This window comes from Apostichopus japonicus, chromosome 14, assembly GCF_037975245.1.
Source record: "Apostichopus japonicus isolate 1M-3 chromosome 14, ASM3797524v1, whole genome shotgun sequence".
In the NCBI taxonomy this organism is placed as follows: Eukaryota; Metazoa; Echinodermata; class Holothuroidea; order Aspidochirotida; family Stichopodidae; genus Apostichopus; species Apostichopus japonicus.
Genome location: NC_092574.1, coordinates 23,352,586 through 23,377,302, shown reverse-complemented (window position 1 = coordinate 23,377,302; position 24,717 = coordinate 23,352,586). Strand labels below are relative to the sequence as shown.

Genomic DNA, 24,717 nt, shown 5'->3' with positions numbered 1-24,717 from the left:
AGAGGAACTAAGGGTCTGTTGGGTCCAGGCTCAACTGTTACAGAGTAAGTAAGGGTCTGTTGGGCCCAGGCTCAGGCTGTTACAGAGGAGGTTAGGGTCTGTTGGGTCCAGGCTCAAGCTGTTAAAGAGGAACTAAGGGTCTGTTGGGTCCAGGCTGTTACAGAGGAGGTTAGGGTCTGTTGGGTCAAGGCTGAAGCTGTTAGAGAGAGGAAGTAAGGGTCTGTTGGGTTCAGGCTGTTACAGAGGAGGTTAGGGTCTGTTGGGTCAAGGCTGAAGCTGTTACAGAGGAACTAAGGGTCTGTTGGGTCCAGGCTCAAGCTGTAAGAGAGGAACTAAGGATCTGTTGGGTCCAGACTCAAGCTGTTACAGGGGAACTAAGGGTCTGTTGGGTCCAGGCTCAGGCTGTTGGACAGGAAGTAAGGGTCTGTTGGGTCCAGGCTCAAGCTGTTAGAGAGGAAGTGAGGGTCTGTTGGGTCCAGGCTCAAGCTGTTAGAGAGGAAGTTAGGGTCTGTTGGGCCCAGGCTCAAGCTGTTAGAGAGGAACTAAGGGTCTGTTGGGTCCAGGCTCAACTGTTACAGAGTAAGTAAGGGTCTGTTGGGCCCAGGCTCAGGCTGTTACAGCGGAGGTTAGGGTCTGTTGGGTCCAGGCTCAAGCTGTTAGAGAGAGGAAGTAAGGGTCTGTTGGGTTCAGGCTCAGGCTGTTAGAGAGGAAGTTAGGGTCTGTTGGGTCCAGACTCAAGCTGTTAGAGAGGAACTAAGGGTCTGTTGGGTCCAGGCTCAACTGTTAAAGAGTAAGAAAAAAAGGGTCTGTTGGGCCCAGGCTCAAGCTGTTAGAGAGGAACTAAGGGTCTGTTGGGTCCAGGCTCAACTGTTACAGAGTAAGTAAGGGTCTGTTGGGCCCAGGCTCAGGCTGTTACAGAGGAGGCTAGGGTCTGTTGGGCCCAGGCTGAAGCTATTACAGAGGAACTAAGGGTCTGTTGGGTCCAGGCTCAAGCTGTTAGAGAGGAACTAAGGATCTGTTGGATCCAGGCTCAAGCTGTTACAGGGGAACTAAGGGTCTGTGTGGTCCAGACTCAGGCTGTTGGACAGGAAGTAAGGGTCTGTTGGGTCCAGACTCAAGCTGTTAGAGAGGAAGTGAGGGTCTGTTGGGTCCAGGCTCAAGCTGTTAGAGAGGAAGTAAGGGTCTGTTGGGTCCAGGCTCAAGCTGTTAGAGAGGAAGTGAGGGTCTGTTGGGTCCAGACTCAAGCTGTTAGAGAGTAAGTAAGGGTCTGAAGGGGCCAGGCTCAGGCCTCATGGATGCTCCTGGGTGGTGGGCCTAAAGGTTTGTGGATCGCTGCATTACAGTTTGTTTTGGAGTTAACTCAAACTACAGTTAAACACTCATCCCACTCATTCATTCATTTTTATTTTATATTTTATTTATAATTCGGTGAGCCATAGCTTAATCTTCCCCAAAAGGCCCTAGTCTACAAAATATGGATATTAAACTTTTCATACAAACAATTTAAAAGTAAAATAGAAAGAAGAAAAAGAAGAAGAAAATAGGAATTTAAGAAAACAATACAGAATGCTTTACAATGGAAAAGCAAAGAACAAAGACCCTGTGAAGTCAGTTGACTGACAAAAGGATGCTTGAAGTATAAATAGTTAATCACACAGGCAGCTGAGATATATACATTGAATGGTAAACAAGAAACTTAAACCTTGAGGCAACAGTGCACATCAACAACAACATTGAGTGAGATTATTTAAATGAAGCTGAATTGTATCCGATGTTGGGGGTAGGTATATATAATAAAATTCCTTACTAAAAACATTTTTTTATTTTTATCTTCTTCTTGTTTTTTTTGGTGGTTCATTCATATTTTTGAATGAATAATAAATTATCCATAAACATCAAGTATTAAATCTCCCCGTTGATCCAGATGGGAGTGACACGTGCGTGAGAGACCTATTCTGAGAAACTTTTGCGATCGTCTTAAATAAAAGAGATATTTCCATAATATTTGAGAGTTGTGACAAAAACTGTCATTGATGGAGGATCAGAAGATGTCAATTATGATCCTGGAGTAGTAATCCTATAAGAGCATCCACTGACTTAAAGTGCATCGTTAAACTAAAGTTACATTTGTGCACGCACGGATGATAAGTGACTGACGTGATAAGTCCGGTCAGTGATAGACGATGTAACATTCTCATAAAAGTGAAAAAAAATACTCCAAACTGTAAGTAGAGATAAATGCTAAACAATGCTTGCTAAAAGTATTCATTACAATGTTACATGTTTGCATGAGCTGATGTTAAGCAAAATGTACAACATACATTAATGAATTGATGTTACATCTACCTAGCACTGAGTATGTTATTTTATGCGCTGAACATTTAGTATGAACCTGGCAGCATGATATCTCATACTACCACCTTTGACTATTAGGTGAATGAACCCTAAAGTAAAAACTGCCGACAGGCTGCAATTTAAAATCTCCCTGCACTTTTACGTCGGATTCCTTAATTTGCACAGCAAAAGGGCGGGAGTATTTGCTGACAGTCAACTATACAGAGGTTAACTAAGTTCCTTCCCCAACACCTCCCCCCCCCACCCCACTCCCCTCCTACCAATCTGTTTTGCTTCTTCCATTTTTCCTATGTTGGTTTCATTTTGCCCAAATAAAATGTTAATTTTAAACTGATCTTCTTAAAACCTTCCTCATAAAACAGCCATCACCTTACGTGAGATTTTCTAGCACGGTAAATTTCAGATAATGGATTCGACAGTGAAAAGTTTTGAGCAGACAACTTTTTTCTTATTATTGATGAAGTAGATTAGCTATAATTGGCGAATGGTGAAATCTTGCTGTGCTATGTGAGTTTTTTAAATCAGTCGGGGACCGAGCCTACATTAAGATGGAAATAATCCAAATTGTCTACAATGATTCTTGTATATCAACTATTTATGGGAGCACACTCCCGTGGCTTAAGTCAGTTTTGTCTTTCAACACATCTCCTCCAACTGTCAATATTTGCAGACTGCTCTGTGAGATGTAAAACATTTTTTCGTTTCTCAGCAAAATCAAACAGCTCGACAGAGGAGAGACTTATTATCATGTCTAAAGTGATAAATTACGGTGACTTCCATATGTAAATGAGCTCCAAAATTCCAAAATAGTGACCAATAGAAATGCTCCATGACAATTAGTTGCCATAACAACATTACACAGGATAAGAAACTTAAGGAACAAGTGGTGACAACAGAAATCCTTTTCAAGATCTAGTTGCTAATCCATTTTTGTTTTTCAGTTACTGCATGTATTTATATTTGAGTGGGAAGAGGGGGGACATTTTGGTGTGAGGTTTTGTTCACTACTCTTTCTCTCTGAAATCTGATAATTACATAAACTTACATCAGCATTCATGTGATAAATAATACTTTGTAAAAACATGTGAGGCAAATGAAAAGGTTTTAGAATTGAGTAGAATGATTAGTTCTACAGATTACTTAAAGCAGATAGTGATACAGTAGCTTCAACAACCAAAATTTCATTTTGAGGAATACCCAAAGAACAAATGTTAAAATGCTACTTCAAAAAGGTAGTGTTTTCATTGACATTTTGTTAATGCTTTAGATCACCAATCAACTTGAAACCAATGATATCTAAATGTCCTGATATACTTGCTCTATAATGTACTTTTTATAATCCCTAAAGTACTAGTAACACTCCAAAATGTCCTTTAAATAATACCTATTGTACTTGAAATACTCCATATTGTGCTTGAAGCTCTCTCTTATATACTTAAATTACTTCCTAATGTCAGTTTTACATCCCTAAAAACTTGAAGAACTCCACCATGGATGGATTTGAAATACTCCTTACTACTGTATATGAAACACTATCAATTTAGCTAATGTAATTTAAAATTCCTAACGTACTTGAAACAGTCTCTATAATGTACTTTCATTATCACTAAAGTACTTGAAAAGATAATTTAATGTGAAATTTCTAATGAACTTGAGAAACTCCATAATGTACTGAAGCACTCCCTAATGTAATTTCAATATTTCCTGATGTACTTGAAATGCTCTAGAATGAACACTTAAAATCCTCAAAATACTTGAAAATTTGTGTTATTTAAAATCCCTAATGTACTTGAAAACTTGAAAATGTGCTCGAAACACTTATGTAAGTTTAAGTTCCTGATGGACTTGAAACACTCTATAATGTACATTTATTTACTTTGAAGAAGCTCTATAATGTTCTTGAAATAATGCCTACTAATGTACTTGGAAAACTTGAAAATGTGCTTGAAACACAATATGTAATTTCAAGTTCCTGATGGACTTTAAAAACACTCTTTAATGTTCATTTATTTACTTTGAAGAAGCTCCATAATGTACTTGAAATACTGCCTACTAATGTACTTGAAAACTTGAAAATGTGCTTGAAACACCTATGTCATTTCAAGTTCCTGGTGTACTTGAAACACTCTATAATTTACATTTATTTACTTTGAAGAAGCTCCATAATGTTCTTGAAATACTGCCAATTAATGAACTTGAAAACTTGAAAATATGCTCGAAACACTTATGTCATTTCAAGTTCCTGATGTACTTGAAACACTCTATAATGTACATTTATTTACTTTGAAGAAGCTCTATAATGTTCTTGAAATACTGCCTACTGATGTACTTGACAAACTTGAAAATGTGCTCGAAACACTTATGTCATTTCAAGTTCCTGATGTACTTGAAACACTTTATAATGTACATTTATTTACTTTGAAGAAGCTCCATAATGTACTTGAAATACTGCCTACTAATGTACTTGAAAGTACTATCGGCCATCCACCATGTATGGTACTGGTGCCCCTACACAATTTGACAATTTGAGTAATGCTCATTCACTTATTTTCTTTCTTTCTTCCTTCTTTCTGTTTTCTTGAGACTTCCTCAATAGTAAATTCTACTTTCAACACATGCTGAAATATTTTGATCTCCGCGGACATAAGTTTTTCTCCTTCTTTCATATTTTTATAGCAGAAATAAAGAAAAAAAAAGAAAAAAACTGATGAAATGCAAACTGCAACATTTAGCGTGGGTGGACAAAACACACAAGCCATTTTTTTCTTAACCACAAAAAAAACACACAGATTTTTTGGAAACTTTTAATCATTCCCTTTCTTTATATCTTTTAACTTGGTTAGACGAGGAGTCGGTTGCATAAACTACGTTTCTTTACCATGTAATCCTACTACCCTGTTGGTCTCTGCATCTTGTTATTACCCGTGGGATGAATAATTAAATCAATTCTGACAGTATCCCTGATTGGGACCAGAGATAAAAACAGACATTACGTGGATGCAAAGCAGCAAGACAATGCCTCGTTTCCTCTGTCACGTTTCAGAACACATGCTTTCTACGTTTTTCTCCCTTTCTTTGACTTTCTCAGACTGGCATTTTTCCCCCCGAGGAGAAAAGTTTAACCCATTACAGGTTGACATACTTTGTCAACAAATTTTGACAATTTTTGTCCAAACTAAAAAGATAAATTTTTTCGGTTTAATTAAAAAAAAAAAGAGTTGTTCATATTAGCATCATGGTAACTGAAATCTATCTTAATTATATAGAGTATATATTTTTAGGCATGATAATTTGATGGTACAGTGCCTTCCCAGAATTCCTCATTTCTCTGTCACGTTTCAGAACTTGTGCTTTCTTTTTTTTTCTCTTTTTTTTTTCGTCTCAGACTTTGTCAGTTTCTCCAAGGATAAGTTGGTTCCAACAGAGGTTGATAGATTTTGTCAATATACTTTGTCCAAACTTAAGTGATATGGGTGTCACTAAAAAATTTAAAACAAACAGTTCTTCATATTAGCATCGTTGTAACTGAAACCTATCTTAAGTATATATTTTAGGTGTGATAATTTGATGGTACAGTGCTATCCTAGATGATGCGAAATAATGGATAAAGCAGGCACACTTGGCTGAGTAAACTGAGCAAAAAAAAACCCAAACAGGGCCAAAAGAAAACACCCCCACATTGCACAATTATTAGATGGTGTACCAAATTTAGGCAATATTTCAACACCCACACATTGATCATATGAGCTTGATGAACCTTTTCTAACCTTCTATCTATGATGACAAATTTCATTAACCCCAAGTGGGAGATTTTTGGGATGTCATTGGGAGAGTGGGGGTGATGGTGGGGAGGGGGTTATATTGCACACAGTATAGAACTTAAAATGTCGCTTAGAGTTTCTGCAACAACAACAACCTACTGAACCTTTGTTTTGATATCAATTGGCGAATTGATTCATCGTCAATGTATTAAGAACTACCTGATTGATTATTTTAATTGGTAAATGTGGTTTATATGGGTTTGTTTTTTCTTTCTCTTAGTTTAAATCCTTGTTACAAAACCAAAAATCTGTAGGAGGTCATGTGACTAGGAAAAAGCAAGAAAGAGAAATTGACAGGGAATTGGTTGATCAGTTAAGGCCAGAGGAAATTTTGATAAAAGCTTGGAGATATAATCAACATATACAATATGTCATCAGGATTCTCTCGCGTCGTTTCCAATTCAGGCTGGGAAATGATTTAAAGAACGTTGAAATTGCTGACCATCAGATGTTGATCGTCACAAACTGCTCAATAACAACCAACAATCCTTTGAAATTGTTTTTCAAAAGTTTGTGATAATTATATATTTTTTGTCGTAACTTACAAAGAGGTGTAAATTAACATTGGTGTAGTTTAAAGCAAAGCCTATATTATGTATTAAGTGCTCATGTACTTAACATATGAACTCACAAGAATTCTGAATGAATTGCAGAAGGTCTGGGACAATAGTTATGTACCTTCTTCTATTAAAACCTTTCGCAGCAGACCCAAACCGATGAATTTCCATCACGAAGGCAAATATCTGTGCAGAAGTATTAGTCATGCAGTCTCAGAAGAGTAAAGATGGCAGATCTTGCAAGATTTCCAGCAAATACTTTAACCATCGATTGCCTGTTGTGACCACAAAAAGCCCCAGGGTGAGACATAATTTATGAATAAATCAGGCAAGGTACATCATCACCACCCCTGTAGAGAGTTGTCCCAGAATTTTAGCAGTTTACCCTTAAGAATACAAATTCCAATGAATTGAACTGTGAAGATTACAAATTTGTCACCATTGTACACCAGTACCTACTTAATAATGCAACCATATCATACATAGTCCTAAATGCCAAGGAAATAGTATCCTAACATGCTATATAATACCCTAACCAAGGAATACTGAAACTATGGTCTATACCGATTGCATGCCATATCGTACTACGAAAACTGCACAAAACCCTCAAAACAGGGTCAAGAAGAAAAAGGTTAAAAGGCTAAAAAAAACATGATATGACATACACAATTAAAGATATGGCCTCTCAAAGTCATGCAGCAAAATGTGTGCATCCACCCCGTCACATGTTCATACGAGCTAGAAATTTATTCACCAACCTTTCTCATCCCTCTTTATCTACGATGAAAACCTTTCTTAAACCACAAATGAGAGCTTTTTTAGATGTTAATCACATAAATTCTAGTTGCCCCTAAGCAACATATCAGCTAGTCACATTGACCGGCCTCAACTTCTGCGACCATTCGCACTCGTTATAGTTCTAGTTCACTAAGCTCTTCTATGAAAAAAGGACATTTTGTATACGCCAAAACGATGATGTCAAGAGCCAATCAAAATTTTAATGGGTACACATCTTTGACGTAGCTTTTTGTTTGGCAAAACTGTCCATAAATTTAGATGACCTCCTCAAAAGGGGGGGGGTGGGGGAGGGGAAAAAAAACACAACTTGATTAATCATTTGAATGCAGTTGATGTCAAAGGTCTGTTTGCCTTAATTTGTTCGCAATCAAAAGTCTTTCTGTGGGAGACAATGTGACTCGGAGAAAAAGCGTAAACAAGAATTTATAGAAAATGAAATTAAATTTAATGAAAAAGAGTTAACAGTCCAGGGGATAATTCATCTGTAGCATTTTGATTTAATCAACATATATATATAAGCACATTTGTAAATATTTATATTCATTTGCAAATTTCAAATTCATATATACATGCAATAAACATATCACAGCAGTATATTTTCTTCTTTTTTTCTTCTTTACCTTAACCACCAACAGACTGGAATTCACTAGATTACCATATTAAGGTTTAAAGGTTGGCTTAAGCCAAAAATTTTATTCTTCATATTTCACAGTCCAAAGCAAAAAGAAACAATTTGAGAGCGAGTGATGTGTCCATAACTATCCTGTTTATTAAGGTATTCACCTTTAAAAATATGGGTAAAACTCTGAAATGCCCCTTCTAAATGTTGATCCATTGTATATTCTAATAAACCTGACCCAAACATATTCTTGAACCTTCATGTAAACAAAAGATTGCACTTAAGAGGACATTCAACACCATTTTGATGTATTGTTACTGTATATCTTTTGAGGACATAATTGTCATATTAAACATTTCCCTCTTGAGTTTTTGTGAACTTGAAGCAAACAGACGTGATGTCGATGATGCTTACCGACATATTTGTGTTACAGGTTTTCTTTTCTTTTTTTTTTAAAATGTAAGGAAATATTTATGGGAATATTTCAGGGAATATTTAGGGGGAAGAAAACTATTTCACTGACACTGTGCTACTATGACATTACACCTCTTTGATTCATGTTCACTGTGACAATTTCAACTATTAATTTCTCAAAAATGCATCAACTTTTACAGGGATGCAACGAACATGTTCTTCTTTTTCACCGGTCAAAATTTAAGTTTCCCCTGGACTACCCTTTTGAAGAGTAACCAAACGTAAGTTTGGTAACAGCTTTGACAATATTGGTTGGTGATCAATAGGGTGGAACTGTGTGTAAAGTTTGGCAACCAAACAACTTAACAAAACCCAAAAGTGTTCAACCTATCAGCAAATTAATCTCTGCGAAACAGTTCATATGAGTTAAAAAATCCCGAAAAGCCAGTGGGCTAAAGTGAAAGATTATCCATATATCTATGTTTTCAGTGGTGAAGGTTTCCCTTGTGAAAAAAAAACAAGTCGTTATGGAAACTTGCTTTGTTTGCAGGTTGGATGCATTTCAAGACCTGGATTGAAACAGCATCAGTTATGTTGTATTAAATCTTTTGCCTTTGATCGGATACTTAAAACATTGAAAAACCTTAGTTGGCAAACCTCTCTGGCAGATTCATGAGAGGGGGACCTCAGTCGAGAGTCTTAAATACAAACCAATGAACATACATATAAGATCAGAGCTGACAAAAGGCATTTCATTTTTTTATCCGAGACATTTTAAGTGAAACATTTGTAAAAAAAAAAAAGAAGAGACGTACCTTGCTGTTTCTTGCCTCAGAGCATTCAGGAATGTATCTGGGTGAAACAGTTCCGAGAGGTCCAGAGTCTCTGACATGAGGCGGCCCTTTTCTACCATGTCCACCCATCCTTGTATGGCCAGAGTCCGGGCCACGATACTTCTAAGGTACTGTATGGGGTCCTCTGGTCCTTCACACTTATTTTGCCAGGAGAGTGGTGTCTAGATGATATCAAACAGAGAAGTCCAGAAATAGGTCCTATGGATCCAGGTCTTAGTGAGGTTTTTGTATAGCTGATAGGTTTTACCATAAGGAGGTAAATGGGGGGGAGGAGGGGAGAGGGGTATCATATTGGCCTGGAATTTCAGGCGTTTTACGTTGAAAATGCTAAGTAGCCAAATGTGCACATGGGACTAACACTTAACGCCGGGTTGGCTATCCATTTTACAATTGGGCATTTAGGACTTTGGGAGATAACTTCAGATGAGAAAACCGTGGATTTCTCTTAGATAAACAAAAACTAACTTACTTTAACCAGCCATGGATGAACAGACAACTTCTCAGATGACAAATTTCATTGCTTAAACCCATAGCTCTGAATGTGCTATTGGTTGTGTACTAAATACAAAGATTCTAACTATATGTTACATGTGAATGTAAGGAACAGTATATTCAGTACCATACTATACATGTGATGCTATGCTATACTTAATTCCAGAATGTCCTGAGTACAAGCAACATATCAATTCCTTTTTTTTACAAAATAACACACTTAAATGGTCCAAGCTGTTACAGTTATCAGTTTGATCTATGACTCATAGCTACTGTATGTAAAACACTGTGGAGTTCAGGTAAACACATTGTAGCATTGTTACAGAGTGATAAATATGCTACACTGATGTGATTTGCAGTGATTGCCTTGCAGAAAATCTTAAAGAGCTCATGATTTAACAACATTTTGCCCAGGGTAAATCTCAACCAATGATTCTTGAAAGTTGAAATGAAACCTGGAATGCTCATTTAAAGGATTAGGAAAAGCTCTAATATCATTCAGGTATTCTTGTGGATACTTCGTAGCATGATTCTTGGAAGCTGAAATAAAACCCGCAATGTTTCTTTAAGGAGCTTAGAACTGGACTCGATACTGTCCGGCAATGTTTCCTCTTACCAAGATTCTTGAAGATACAAGAAAATTCAGTTTTGTATCTTTCCTATCCAAACTTGGTATCAAAAAGAGCTTTCCCGCTTTTACGTTTTACCTCTTGCTTGAGCAGAGATCCAGCCAGACTCTGCACTTCGCTGGTGAGGAGGGAGGAACCCCTGATCACCTTGCTGAGACTGGCCAGAGAGGAGTGAACAAACTGCACCAGTTGTACCGCATTGTACCTCTCCAGCTGGATGAACGAAAGAATGGGGCCGGCCGTACCCGATTTGTCACTCGGTGGCTGTACCTTGGATTGTACAAGGTTGCCTCCCTGAGACAATAAAGAGAAGAACAAGGGTTTTTTCCCCTTTGACTCAAGAACAATAAGTTTAAAAGACCATGTACACTGCAGAAAATGTCTCGCTGTGATACTTTGGTGCATACATGATTGCAATCACTTCACCCTAACTTTGTGGCTGCTTCCGACATGATCCCGAGATGGATCCAAAATTTGCTGGATCCAAATATCCCAAGCACTTATGTGAGATTAGGGCTATAACAAATGGACAGGTGTGAGAGGGGTGTACAGGGGAGTACAAAAGGAAATAATGGAGGTGATGTTGAGGATGGGATATGTGTGCAAAGGGGGGATTCTAGAAGCAAGTGGAACATGAATTTATGAATCAATACTTGAAATTTCACCAATAATGAAAGACTGCACCTCAAGAAAAACTGAACCAGGAAGCAGTAGACACAACTGTGGCTTGAATACATAAAGAGGTGGGGTGCGAGAGGGGGGGAGGGGTTGAGGGAGAACAACCAACCTGATTAAGTTTCTTCCAGAGGTTCAGGAAAGGTCCAAGTTCAGTATTCCAGGTCTCCATGTCAAATCTCTCCACTGCTTCATCGGATCGACGTAGGACCTTAAGCTGAGAGATCACCTGACCGCTGATGATCCTTTGAGCGGATCTCTCAATGTTGGCCGGAAGGCCAAAGTAGGCTGGTTTGTCATCTTCTGGGAAGTTCTCTAGAAGTTCCATATAGTCCTAGAAATAAGGATATAAAATTACAATTAACTGATGACAAAACAGTAGCCATTTAGCTTGATAAACTAGAATAAGCTGTTCAACCCTAACTGTGAAATGATTCAATGTCAAAAAATTGTGTAAAGTTGAAGTCAAACGGAAAGCCGATCGAATGATTGAGTAAGAGAATTTCTTCTGCTCTTTTTGGATTCTCCAACAAATTTAAAGTAGGGTTGAGTTAATTTCATGTAATGATTTTTCCAAAAAATAAAATAAGCGATTTGAGAAAGAAACATTGTAAGATTTATATTCTCGATTTGATTCTTTCGATGTAAAACTTAAAAGTCACAATTGAAAGGCTAGGCGGTTGCCCCTTTAACAGATAGACAATCAGTAGCTTTATGCAGTATCAGCACAGTTGACAGCACTGAAGGGTCAAAGCAAGTTCCAGACGACTGTAAATGGCTACGGGATTCTTGATTCCTTGAGGGCAGTAGTAAAACATAAGTTCTAACAATGAGTGAGAAACGATTAATCGAGAGAAGGTTCATAAACATGCCTTGCATCTACTGGAAACATTTAACACTATCCATTCACACAAACTAAATAAATGGTAACAATGTATTAGGCTTGTATTTGGATCTTCAGGAAACATTCAAGACACTTTGATTACAAAGAAACTTTAATCATAATGATACTTGTGGCAAGGTCACATGACCTTCTGACATCTACTTGTTTGACAGACAGCAATTCAGTTATGCAAATAATATATGTTCTGAATATTCATGAATCTCAACTGGAGTCAAATGGGGTGTGGGGTAGGGAGGGGAGGGGGGAGGGGAGTTGTTTTTTTTTTATCCTTCCTGTGACTTATCTATGAAAATGACCTTCTTAATGTGTCTTCATGTACCTCTGACACAGGCATTTTCCTTTTCAAAAAGACTTGTGGATCAACTAATAACTACAGCTGTATAATGCAACCAAAGGAACTGATTCTATTAAACTTTATCCTACAAGTCAATAGATAAATTACACATTCCAGGTAATTCAAGACACCGCCCCACCCCCCCCCCCCAACTGTCAAAGCTATGTTTTTCCAGGCTACAGAGTAAACATATTTTTTAAGACCGTCGAGTAAAAAATACAGAGGTTAAACCAATGATGAAATTTTGTCATGGAAATCAAACATTTCAATGAATCCCACATTTTGTTGTATTGGTATTTTATGACAGCTGTGCTGGCTGGTACATTATTCTTTCATGTACTTACTACGCAATTGAGGTCTGTTTCAGCTAATATTACTAGTCAAAAAAAAATTACAAAATTGATTGCTAGAGACTTCTTACCAGCCAAACCTAGGCTGTATTCAACAGAACAAAAACTTTACACTGATCACAGTCTTTTCAAAAGAAAATATATTCACAGAAAATGCTTTGATGATGCTAGGTTCAATTAACCAGTAATCTCCTTCTATGCACTTTGTCTTGTGTTATCAATCCACCACATATATTCACGACAATGTCTAGCATAAATAATCTCCCCAGTAGTAAAAAAAAAGAGACCCCACAAGTAAAAAAAGAAAGAAGAACAAAGTCAGCTAACTTCTCTCAGGAGTTTCAAAAGATCTCAAATCTTTACTTTTTAAAATCATGTTAGAAGTTAACTTTCACTGGATGATAGAAATCATCCAGGTATTCCATAGTGTGCTTTCAGAGATGTTACCATAGTAACCCATGATTAAGCTGGCAGGCAGCAATAGCTGATATTATCGGAATCTGATACTGAGGAGCCATCAGTCGAGTTTGCTTACACTTTTCTATAGATATTTATCAGGATTTTGGTCAAATGTGATTAGTACGACACTCAGAGTTTGCAACATGCGTGGATAAATCATCATCTGAAAGTTGGCGACTGATATTCTCCGAGTTGAGTACAGCCGTGAGTAATAATACTGAAACTTACTCTATAGTAGGCCGACGAAGGTATGGTGAGACCAGGAGCTATCTTCTTGCCTCTCATCTTAGCGCTGCCTCCTCCCAGCACGTCGCTGTTGAAGTATTGACTGAGGTACGAACGTAACACCTGCATGTCAAATGGGTTGTCCACCCGGCCGCCGTATATGGCATTCTCGAACAGACCGTGGATGAAATCCCACTGGTTCTTCTGGGCTGGAATAAAAATGACCACGACACAAAATAATGATTCTAAATATGTCTGTACCCAAATCTTACACAGCTGGATGTTAAAGTAGTGGTCCTTGTTTTGTTTTGTATTATTATGTTGTTTTATATGTTGCATGACGATAAGAGGCAATGCTTTACCTTCTTACATAACCTTTGACCTTTTTCTTTCCAATACACTTCCCTCCATATGACCTTACAACCGGTGTTGTGGATGAGACTAACAAAATCAATTTAAAGTCTTAACTAATTGCAATAACATGAAAATTTGTCAGATATCAATCATCTATGCTGATATTTCTTTGACCTTTGACCAATAACATTTTCATGGTCTAGTTCATTATTTCAAACCATTGCTTAATGTAGTCATATTCAGGTACAATTCCGGCAATGGTATTGAATGAAGGCTCGTTTGACCTTTATAGCAATTTCATATTCTTCAATAATCATAATGATAGGGACATCTGAGCAAAAAACACAGAACTTATGTTATTTAATTGTTTGATTAATCATAAAAAATAAAATATTTAAGTAGGATTATATGTTATCGAATGTTTAAATGTCCTAACTTTACAAAGTGGTGTCAAAGGTACTTTCTTGGGGATGGGGGGGGGGAGCAAACTAGATAATTAACTATCTTCAGAGAAACAACATGCTTGGACATCAAAGATGATTACCAATTATGAGATTTAATTTTATATACAGAAATAAAAACTGCTAACCTTGTGAAACAAGTGACCAATTGAGATGAAGAGAAACTACCATAAGTTATTCATTTTTTACATCCACACAGAGGGGACCAAACAATGCATCTAATTAACAATTAAAGATAAAAATTACAAACCTTTCCCAGAACAAATTCTGTGAATGATATCAGCCCCAGCTCTCAGATCAGACAAGGAGAATTCGTAGAACTTAGTCCATCCCTGAGGGATGAAATTTCGACGTTCTTGGCAGACTGCGTGAAACCAGGCCAACGCAAACATTGCCTGAGCTCTGGTAACGTCATTACCCTTGGAGATAAATTCGGGGGACCATGACTCATAGCTACGCAACAGATTTTTCTTGATCCCCGGAGGAGCCTGAGCAGAAAATAGAGTAAAATGTGGACGAAAAAAGGTAAAAGTAGGTTCTTATTGGCTAGGTCAAACCTTGATCATGGTTTTAATGATAGAAAGATGTAACTATATTTCATATTAAATGACATAAACTATATAAGATTGAATTACCTGTAAAATGTATATTGTCTTTGTGTCATGTGAGCTGGTGTGCAGAGGCATATCATTAACATTATGGAGAATTGAGGAGTGGGGACAGTTGGGGGGGAGGGGTAGAATGTGTAGGAAAAGAGTTGAGAGGGCAAGAGATTAGTGGGGATGAATGGCCAAGGGAGGCAGGGAGTGCAGAAGGGAAGCCTGGAGTAGAACGAAAGGGAGGGAGGGTGGGGAGGGGGAAGGGAGGGTGTAGTGAAGATGGGAAATAGAGTTGATAATGGTGGAGTGGAGGATAGAGGAGTGGGCGAGATGGGAGGAGTGGCGGAGAGGAGAGGGGAAGAGTGAAGTGAAAAGGGTAGGAGAGGCGTGGGCAGAGAAACGGTGGAGAGGGGTATAGAGGAGTGGGGAGATGGGAGGAGAGGGAGGTAGGGGATGAGTGGGGAGAGGGGAGGAGTGAAGTGAGAAGGGTAGGAGAGGGGTGGGAAATGAAAAGGAGTGGGTTATAGAGGAGTGGAAGAGAGGGGATGAGTCGGGGAGAGGGGATGAGTTGGGGAGAGGGGATGAGTGGGAGAGGGGAATGAGTGGGAGAGAGGGAGGAGTTAAGTGAGAAGGGTAGGAGAGGAGTGAGGAGAGAAATGGAGGAATGGGTCGAGAGGAGTGGGAGAGAGGGGATGATTGGGGGAGAGGGCAGATGTGAAGTGGGGAGTGGGGAATGGAAGGGAGGAGTAGGGAAGGGCAGACAGTGTAGGAAAACGGAGGGTAAGGTAGGATAGAGTACGGCATTAGTAGGGAGGGTAATAGAGAGGTGGGTTTACATACCTCGTATGTTATCTTTAAGCTAGACTGTAGCAGGATGGTTGGGAACTTTGGATGACTCTCTGCAGTCAACCACAGTCGGAAATTATCGTGTGGTTGTAAACTATTCAGCTCCTGAATAACAAAAACAAGACAAAATACATGTATGGCAGCCATTTTCATATTGTTATTGTCGAAAATTAATCAAAGTTATGAATTCTTCCACAAATATCCCTCCCATCTAACAACATTTACTACATGTTCACAAAATGTGACAAAACCAACACAGTTATTATCAAACTATATCTTTATACATAATGATTCTCAAAGTTAAACTTACTGATTTACAACTTTTGAATCCTATTCTGGCCTTAAATTTCTGTTCTCTTTGCAATTTGTTTCTATATTATATTATTACCCAATCAGTTTCCCCCCATTTTTATTTGACACTGAACTTAACCAGTTTAATACTGCTAGAGCAGTTAATAGCAAACAGTGAGTAGGTAAGTATTTCTTCACCGTTGAATAAGATCATCAAATAGTTAGAACCATTAGAATAAACAAGTTTCATGTTCTCCTGTCATTATTTACCATTCAGTATACGTACACAGTGTATCATTCATCCTTTTATAAACTCCAATATTTGATATTCTGTGTTAATTTTTTTTTTTAAAGTCCAAATCTTTTGTGTTAATTTAATGTTTCCAAAACTTGACACACCAAACTAGTTGGGATTCTATATAAATTTGATCAAAGTAAAAAGTAAATTTTCTCACTTTTTCCAAGACAGGGAGCCATCCAGTGACTAGATGAAGGTTTTTAAGGCACAACCACTCTCCATTCCTGGCACACTCACGAAGCTGCTGCATAGCTATATCAGCTTGACCCTGTCCCATCGCCACCTGAAAGGAATTTAAAGCATGGATGTCAAGATTTCTATAAAAATCACATACCAATAACCGTAAGGAGATTCAAAGCGGAAGGTGTTTGACAGCCCTGAATAACCCACCCCCTTCCCCTCCTCTCCCTCTCCCTTGATCTTCACTGAAGATCAGTAAAAAAAAAAAAATTGCCAAAGAAAAAATTACAATTAAAAAATTGAATCTCTAATCTAATCTAATCTAAAATTGAATCTTGAATTGGATTGTTGATGATTAAGTTTGACAAGAGGGAAATAAATCCTTCTGGATCGATGTATTAGTCTATCTTATGATATGTTGAAAAGAAAAACATTTGGCACAAAGTAAAGGGGGGGGGGGGGGGGAGGGAAACCATGAGAAAGTCAAACAACTAAGTCGTAATCTTTGATGTTAAGGTTTAAACAAACGTCCTCGATTCCTTGAATACAGACTAGGTCTTCTTCGGAGACATACCTGGTGATAATGTTCCCCTCCGATGATCTCATTGGCTAATTCCTGTAACTCCTGAGTGGAGTCTGCTCCCGCAGAGATGATGATCAGAGCGGGCTCGCTCGCGACCGTCTCCTGGTACAAGTTCTTTAAATTAAGATTGCCGGGTGTTAGATCCTTCATCCCTGCAAAAAACATATTTAAAAGAGTGGTAACAGTGATTTCAATCTCCTCCATTTTTCTCTCCACTTTTTCTTCTGGGCGGTATGAAGGTTACGTTTGTATTATTGTGAATGTGGAACACAGTATCAGACCTAGTGACAAAATTCTTTCGTAGCTTGAAGGAAAATGAACTGTCACCAAAAACCTTAGATTTATCTAACAAAGAACGAGCTCACCTCAGTAGCAAAATTATTATCCCTATGATCTAATACTCTCGTTGATTCATACGACCCCAACCCTACTTATCCTCACCCTAACCTCCATCCACCCCCCACCTCCCTCACCACCTCCAAAAATTGTTAAGACTACTACTGACTCCCACCATTCAGTTATATTAAATTTCCACTGCTCTTGAAGTGTATATCAAATGTTTTGGCCATTTTTCGTCACATTACTGTACGGATACTTTTAATATAAAATGTTACAAATGATTTATATTTTTCTTGCTCCTTTTAATATCTCATAACGGGGGCCCAATCATTTGGGTACAAGGACATCCAATGTAGATCAGTTGACCTATCTCTAGAACTTTGTTTTTATGTTAATTATTCATCTTCATAAATCTTTAATATAATTATCTCTTTGCTTAGTTAACTCCTAAAACACTGTTTTAAGAAGTACAAATTTACATCATCTTCAGGGTAACATCTCCTATCCATCTATTATTGAGTAATACAGGTTGCATGACTAGTGTGGTACTAAACATGTAGATATTTAAACTATGGGCCCTACAATAATATAACGTCTCACCTAAAGCAAGACAGCAGAATTGATTCATGGCACTCTGGAGTCGATCTGGTCGAATGGCCTGAACCACTAGAACCTGTAAAATAGTTTGACGAATAATAGAGGCAAAATGATGAATAATTATTAAAAATTTACTGCCTCTGTGAAGTCTGAAATTTACAATGAGTCACTGTAGTTATGGCTCACTGTTCTGATGGCTCTAATAATCAGCATTTCTAGGTGACTCATTGTACTGATTGCTCTAATAGTCAGTCATATGTTTACATAGGTATGTCTAACAGCATTTGAAGCTGTCTCATTGCACTGATGGATCTAACAGTCAGTCACATTTCACATATGTAAGTCTAATACATCTTTTCAAGGTAACTCATTGTACTGATTGATCTAACAGTCAGTCACATGTTTACATAGGTAAGTCTACTACAGTATTTCAAGGTGACTCATTGTACTGATGGATCTAACAGTCAGTCAAATGTTTACATATGTAAGTCTAATATAACATTTGAAGCTGACTCATTGTACTAATGGATCTAACAGTCAGTCACATGTTTACATAGTTAAGTCTACTACAGCATTTCAAGGTGACTCATTTAACTGATGGATCTAACAGTCAGTCACATTCTACTTGATTCAAGTGTAATATAACATTTGAAGCTGACTCATTGTACTGATGGATCTAACAGTCAGTCAAATTTTACTTGATTCAAGTCTAATATAACATTTGAAGCTGACTCATTGTACTGATGGATCTAACAGTCAGTCAAATGTTTACATATGTAAGTCTAATACATCTTTTCAAGGTGACTCATTGTACTGATGGATCTAACAGTCAGTCACATTCTACTTGATTCAAGTCTAATATAACATTTGAAGCTGACTCATTGCACTGATGGATCTAACAGTCAGTCACATTTTACATATGTAAGTCTAATACAATCTTTTCAAGGTGACTTATTGTACTGATTGATCTAACAGTCAGTCACATGTTTACATAGTTAAGTCTACTACAGCATTTCAAGGTGACTTATTGTACTGATGGATCTAACAGTCAGTCACATTTTACTTGATTCAAGTCTAATATAACATTTGAAGCTGACTCATTGTACTGATAGATCTAACAGTCAGTCACATTTCACATATGTAAGTCTCATACATCATTTCAAGGTGACTCATTGTACTGATGGATCTAACAGTCAGTCACATTCTACTTGATTCAAGTCTAAAGCCAACATCACTGTACTGATGGCTCTTACAGTCTGTGACAATCTATCTCTTGGCATATATCAATTTGACTTGTTTCATAATACTTAATGACATTGGACACACACAGCATATGTGCTTATAAAAGGACTTACCCTTTGGAATGGTGTTATCTTCTTCTCCAATGCCTGCGGGAATTCTTGCTCACAGTTTGAACTTCTTGAAAATCCAGTCCAGAGACTAGTGTCTGCTAAACTAAGGCTCTGATGAAAGCTAGGAAAGGCACTCTGTAAGATGAGAGAAGTGAGTCCAGAAAGACAGAGAGTTTGAAACATTCAATATGTAGATAGCATATAAAACATCATCCGGTAAATATTAATATAAACGACCTGAATCAACTCAAATACACTCTTCTACAGACTGTATCCAGCCAGTTTGTGCACCCATTCAGCTATTTCTACTTTCTCTTTATTCACCTTTGCTTGCTCCTAGCTAATCTCTACCCTATATGACACATTACTCTGCAGTGTTGTATATAACACATTACTCTGCAGTGTTGTATATAACACATTACTCTGCAGTGTTGTATATAACACATTACTCTGCAGTGTTGTATATAACACATTACTCTGCAGTGTTGTATATGACACATTACTCTGCAGTGTTGTATATAACACATTACTCTGCAGTGTTGTATATAACACATTACTCTGCAGTGTTGTATATAACACATTACTCTGCAGTGTTGTATATAACACATTACTCTGCAGTGTTGTATATGACACATTACTCTGCAGTGTTGTATATGACACATTACTCTGCAGTGTTGTATATGACACATTACTCTGCAGTGTTGTATATAACATATTACTCTGCAGTGTTGTATATAACACATTACTCTGCAGTGTTGTATATAACATATTGTTCAATTGGACTCTGTATTATGTATTATAAATCACTCTACATTGTTCTATTGGACTAAATCACTCTACATTGTTCTATAGCACTCAGTTCAGCAACATTGTGCTACCCATCTTCTGTTCTACTTTCTTTCCTTGTTTCATTTCAAGATTTGCACATCTGGCAAATGCCTCACTCTTTGTGTGACCATTTAATTTCTCCAGTTAGGCTCTGTTTTATGTATTATAAATCACTCTACGATCTTCCATCGCACTCTGTATTATATATTATAAATCACTCTACATTGTTCTATTGGACTATTGAGAGAGTTGTTAATATTTACATCAGTAAAGTCTTTGGTTATCACAAAGGGTTTACGGTTCTAGACGTGTTACCTTTAAAACAGCGACGGCTTGTTCACGGTCTGGATCGATCCATGCAGGCATCTGATCTTTTGACTTCTCTCGCACCTCGGCGACAATCTGGCCTAAAAACGCTTCCCATTCCTGGTCAGATAAAAAGGTGAAGAAATCTTGAATTAACAGGTTATTTCAGAACACGGCCAAGCTAGCTGTTTGTAAATGTCTTAACTATATCATCATTTAGAAGTATTTTAGTACCTTTCTTCCAAACCTTTTTACCTTCTTTGGTGATTGAATCAACTATCGACTGATTCAAACAAAAGTTTCACTTACATTTTCTTGAAAGAGATCAGGATGCATGCCATGGGAGAGATGAAGACCGAACATGAGACGGTCAGCCTTGAAGAGAGATCGACAGACGTACTGGTAAACCAAGCTCTGGAGTGACTGAATCAATCGCTGGATACGCATGTCTGTGTTAGAACCATCCTGTAATAATGATAATAATAATACTTATTTATATCGCGCATTATACCGACGGTCTCCATACCCTTTACAAGAAACAAAGTGAGTACAAAAATAGTAGAAGAGCATAGTAGAATAACAACTTAAAGATACACGCAAGGATCGAAAAATGTCCAATGAGGGTAGGACGTGATAAGTGACTTTTTGAGAGGCTTTTCAAATTTTCTATGGTAGGGGTATTCCTAAATCTGGGTGGAGAATGTTCCAGAGTTTTGGAGGGGGGGGGGGCAAATTGAAAAGAATGAACACTGTACGTCTTAGTTTCAATTTTTGGTGGCTTTAGGAGAATAGCACTGTTAGATCTGAGTGAGCGAGTAGAAATTTGTAAAGTGAGTAAGTTAGAAATATAGTTTGGGGCAAAACGAATGGATGGCTTTGTAAGTGAGGGTGAGAATTTTGTACTTTATTCTTCCAGAAACAGGAAGCCAGTGAAGTTGGTTGAGAATAGGTTTAATCTGGGATCTGTTATCTGTGAGGGTAACTAATCTGGTGGCAATGTCTTTGTATGCACTGAACTTAGAGATTTGGTTTAAACAGGAAGACCAAATAAAAGGCTCTTACAACAGTCCACAGTCAAGTTTAGTTCTGTAAAGGGTCAAGTATATAAATATATTTAAACAGAGTATCATACCTTTGTGTAGAAACCATTTTTACTTCACTGTTTACAAGCAAAGTTTAAAAAAAGAATATTTGTTGTTTGACTATCATACTTCCACAAACAAGTAAAGTAAAATTGTACACTAGAAGGAGGGTTCCTTACCTTCAGATCCTCTTGAAGACAACCAAACTCTACAAACGTTTGAATTTAATGCTCATTATAGAAGACCAATTTAATTATCTTGTAGTTTGTGCAGAGTTCAAGATTGACTGATTGAATTAAATCCTACAAATGCCTTCTTTTTCCATCGTTAATTACTTCCTGAGTGACCCTTCTCTGACGTTTCTAATGAAATTTAACTAACTAATGTGTGAACAAATCTGTTTACAATAGTTCTCAAATAAAGTGTTGTTTTTAAAGATTCATTCATACAAACAAGACAACTGATAATCTGCCTTAAATCAGGATAGTAAAGTTAGCCAGGCAGGAAAAGGATTGTGGGGGGAGGGGAGGAAGGGGGGATTGGTGAGGTTTTTTTTAGGAAACCTATTATTTGTAAAAATTTAGATAAATCACAGATTGACATAGAAATGCTGTACAAAGCAGTTTAATAGCTTTAAATTGCCATCAAACAGAAGTAGATGCCACATGGTGACATTGAAAATGTTAAATCTGATTAAAATTGTACTTACAGTCCTGCTATCCAACGCTCTGGTGAATAATCGTAGGTAGGCTCCCAGGCTGAACCGATACATGTTGTTCAGTTTCGACAAGTCACTGATGACAAAGAATAGAGTGCTGCCATTCTCAGCCAAGGGAAGATATGCGGCCCTTTCCTGTCGTGAGGGTACAAAACGTCCGTATTAAACATGTCCATATTAAACATGTCCGTATTAAAAATGTCCATATTGAACATGGCTGTATTAAACATGGCCGTAACATGTTCTTGTATCTGTCTTTTGTCCATGGGACCTTACATAGGCTAGTTATACCTTCTTTGGATTTCCCGTAACCTATTTTTTTCATTCACATTCATCATTTCTTTAGTTTTAAGCTGCTTAAAGGTACACTTTGTCTCACATTTTTTATAACGATTCATACTTACTATGTTAAGCGACGACGGTTGATATAAAGTTTTTCAAATAAAAAAAATCAAGTAATGTCTTAAATGATTGAAAATGTAGCAGAGGTATTAAACCCACCTTATAATCACAGTTTGGTTTAATAATTGTTAGGATATATCCTATAGAATGTGCATTTTTCCTTGGCATATATCCTTCACATAGAAGCGTATTTCCTATGGATATTTCCTTTGCAGTGATGTGGATAATTGGGTGGATATTCTGACCATGCAAGTATGATTATTTATAATGAATGAGATATCCTCACCTTATTATCACAGTTGGGTTGAATTGTATGGATATATCCTATAGAAAGCACATTTCCATGAACAAAAGATCTCACTTTCCTAGGGGGCATGTGGATAATTGGGTGTTAGACATTACACCCTCATGGATTTAGACATTACACCCTTATGAATATGCAGCTGATAAATATCAGTCACAACTAGGAGCTAATGAAAAGCCTAATTTCCATTTTGCCAATATTCTTCAAGATTACATGTACAAGACAGACAGACAAAATTAATGAAATTATTGCAGTTCTTATAAAAACTTCTGCTGATTACACGAAACTAAACGATAGTGTGTGAGCTAAATAAGGAGAAGAAATTATTATAAAATATTTGCCAACCTTTTGACTTTTGATGAGAATTTCCTGTTTCTGTCTTTCAATGTTTCAGTCATTCACACAAAGAACTCACACATGTTAGTTTTTTAAGTTTAGGGATAAGACAATGCAGTAAAACTTTAGGATATGATTTCTTTTCAACAAACATTCTTAACTTTTTAAGGAAATTGTAAAATGGGGAATTTACCTGGTCTAGAGATGTCTGCAGTTGAACGGATTCTGTCAAGGAGCTTGAAATGGTCTGACTACTGGATTTAGTCTTGTTCAGAGAATCTAAGAGAGCTTTGTTCTCCAGAATATTTCCCACTGAATTTGCAAGTGTCTGAAGACAAAAGACAGAATGTGACTTACATTTTCATCATATTTTTTATTTTATGTTATTTAATATTCAATTAAATATCAAATGGAGTATTTATGCACTTTGATATAAAGAGAACATCACATGCACTATCTCTTGGATAAAAAAAGGTAAAATGCAAGATTCTTTCCAACGATGATAACCTGGGTAACACCCTTGCTACACCCAGTTTTACAGACATTGGTGCCGACACCCGGTAAACACCACACCAAGAGAACAACAGGATGGTTCAATCCACTTTTCCAGCAAACAATGTTGTTTGCACTTACGGCTGTGTTATGGATCACACCCCGCACTTGGTGTTCAGCATTAGAGCAACCTCAACGTATTTAAATTGATCCTGCCGCACAGTATCGGAATCCGCACTCAAAAGGAAATTGAGGTTTGCTTACTTCAAGGACAAGGTGCAAACCCATGAGCTGGACCATGCATAGCTCTGCAATAATGCTTACTACTATTGTGTTGAGTCACGTGTGGAACAAACAACAGATGTATTAGGTCAACAGCGATTACAATTCAAATTAGATGTGGTCCTTTGTGCTCCAAAAATCGGACCCTGAGCATCGTGTGCGACATGGTACTTGCTCTACAGTGTTATAAAATTACACAAAATATTGGACCCTGAGCATGGGGATCAACATAACACTCATTCTACAGTGTAACACAAAAAGTGTACACAAAAAATCGGACCTTGAGCATCAGGTACAAAGTGGCACTTGTTCTACAGTGTTATAACAACTGCACAAAAGAAGGTTCAAACTGACAAACTATGTCCATGTTAGACTTACTTCAAGCAGACTCTCCTCTAACTCAGCAAGTTGGATCTTGAGGTCTTCTTCCTGCTTCAAGAGTTCAGTTTTACGAACCTCCAGCTCTGGTTTTTCGTGCTGAATTGTGGTAGCCAGCAGCTGAAATTAAACGAATATCATTCAAAATACTGGAGTATTTTAATGTTTGGAATATTTGTAGAAAACAACATTTATGTCAGTAA

The 24,717-nt window shown here is 37.4% G+C and overlaps 1 protein-coding gene across 3 annotated transcripts in view; it reads right to left on the bottom strand.

Annotated features, from left to right (window-relative positions):
- LOC139979434 (cytoplasmic dynein 2 heavy chain 1-like) overlaps positions 1–24,717 on the bottom strand; it is a 91,103-nt gene that overhangs the window by 5,446 nt on the left and 60,940 nt on the right. For all 3 annotated transcript variants that reach the window (XM_071990214.1, XM_071990213.1, XM_071990215.1), the window contains 15 exons: positions 24,515–24,634; positions 23,556–23,690; positions 22,312–22,455; positions 20,830–20,985; positions 20,530–20,640; positions 19,390–19,521; positions 18,038–18,110; positions 17,090–17,250; positions 16,493–16,618; positions 15,741–15,851; positions 14,552–14,789; positions 13,490–13,695; positions 11,327–11,548; positions 10,618–10,833; positions 9,380–9,579 (listed from right to left, as the gene is read on the bottom strand). In XM_071990214.1, coding sequence (XP_071846315.1) covers positions 9,380–9,579; positions 10,618–10,833; positions 11,327–11,548; positions 13,490–13,695; positions 14,552–14,789; positions 15,741–15,851; positions 16,493–16,618; positions 17,090–17,250; positions 18,038–18,110; positions 19,390–19,521; positions 20,530–20,640; positions 20,830–20,985; positions 22,312–22,455; positions 23,556–23,690; positions 24,515–24,634 — 2,351 coding nt within the window. The remainder of the gene's footprint in view (positions 1–9,379; positions 9,580–10,617; positions 10,834–11,326; positions 11,549–13,489; positions 13,696–14,551; positions 14,790–15,740; positions 15,852–16,492; positions 16,619–17,089; positions 17,251–18,037; positions 18,111–19,389; positions 19,522–20,529; positions 20,641–20,829; positions 20,986–22,311; positions 22,456–23,555; positions 23,691–24,514; positions 24,635–24,717) is intronic.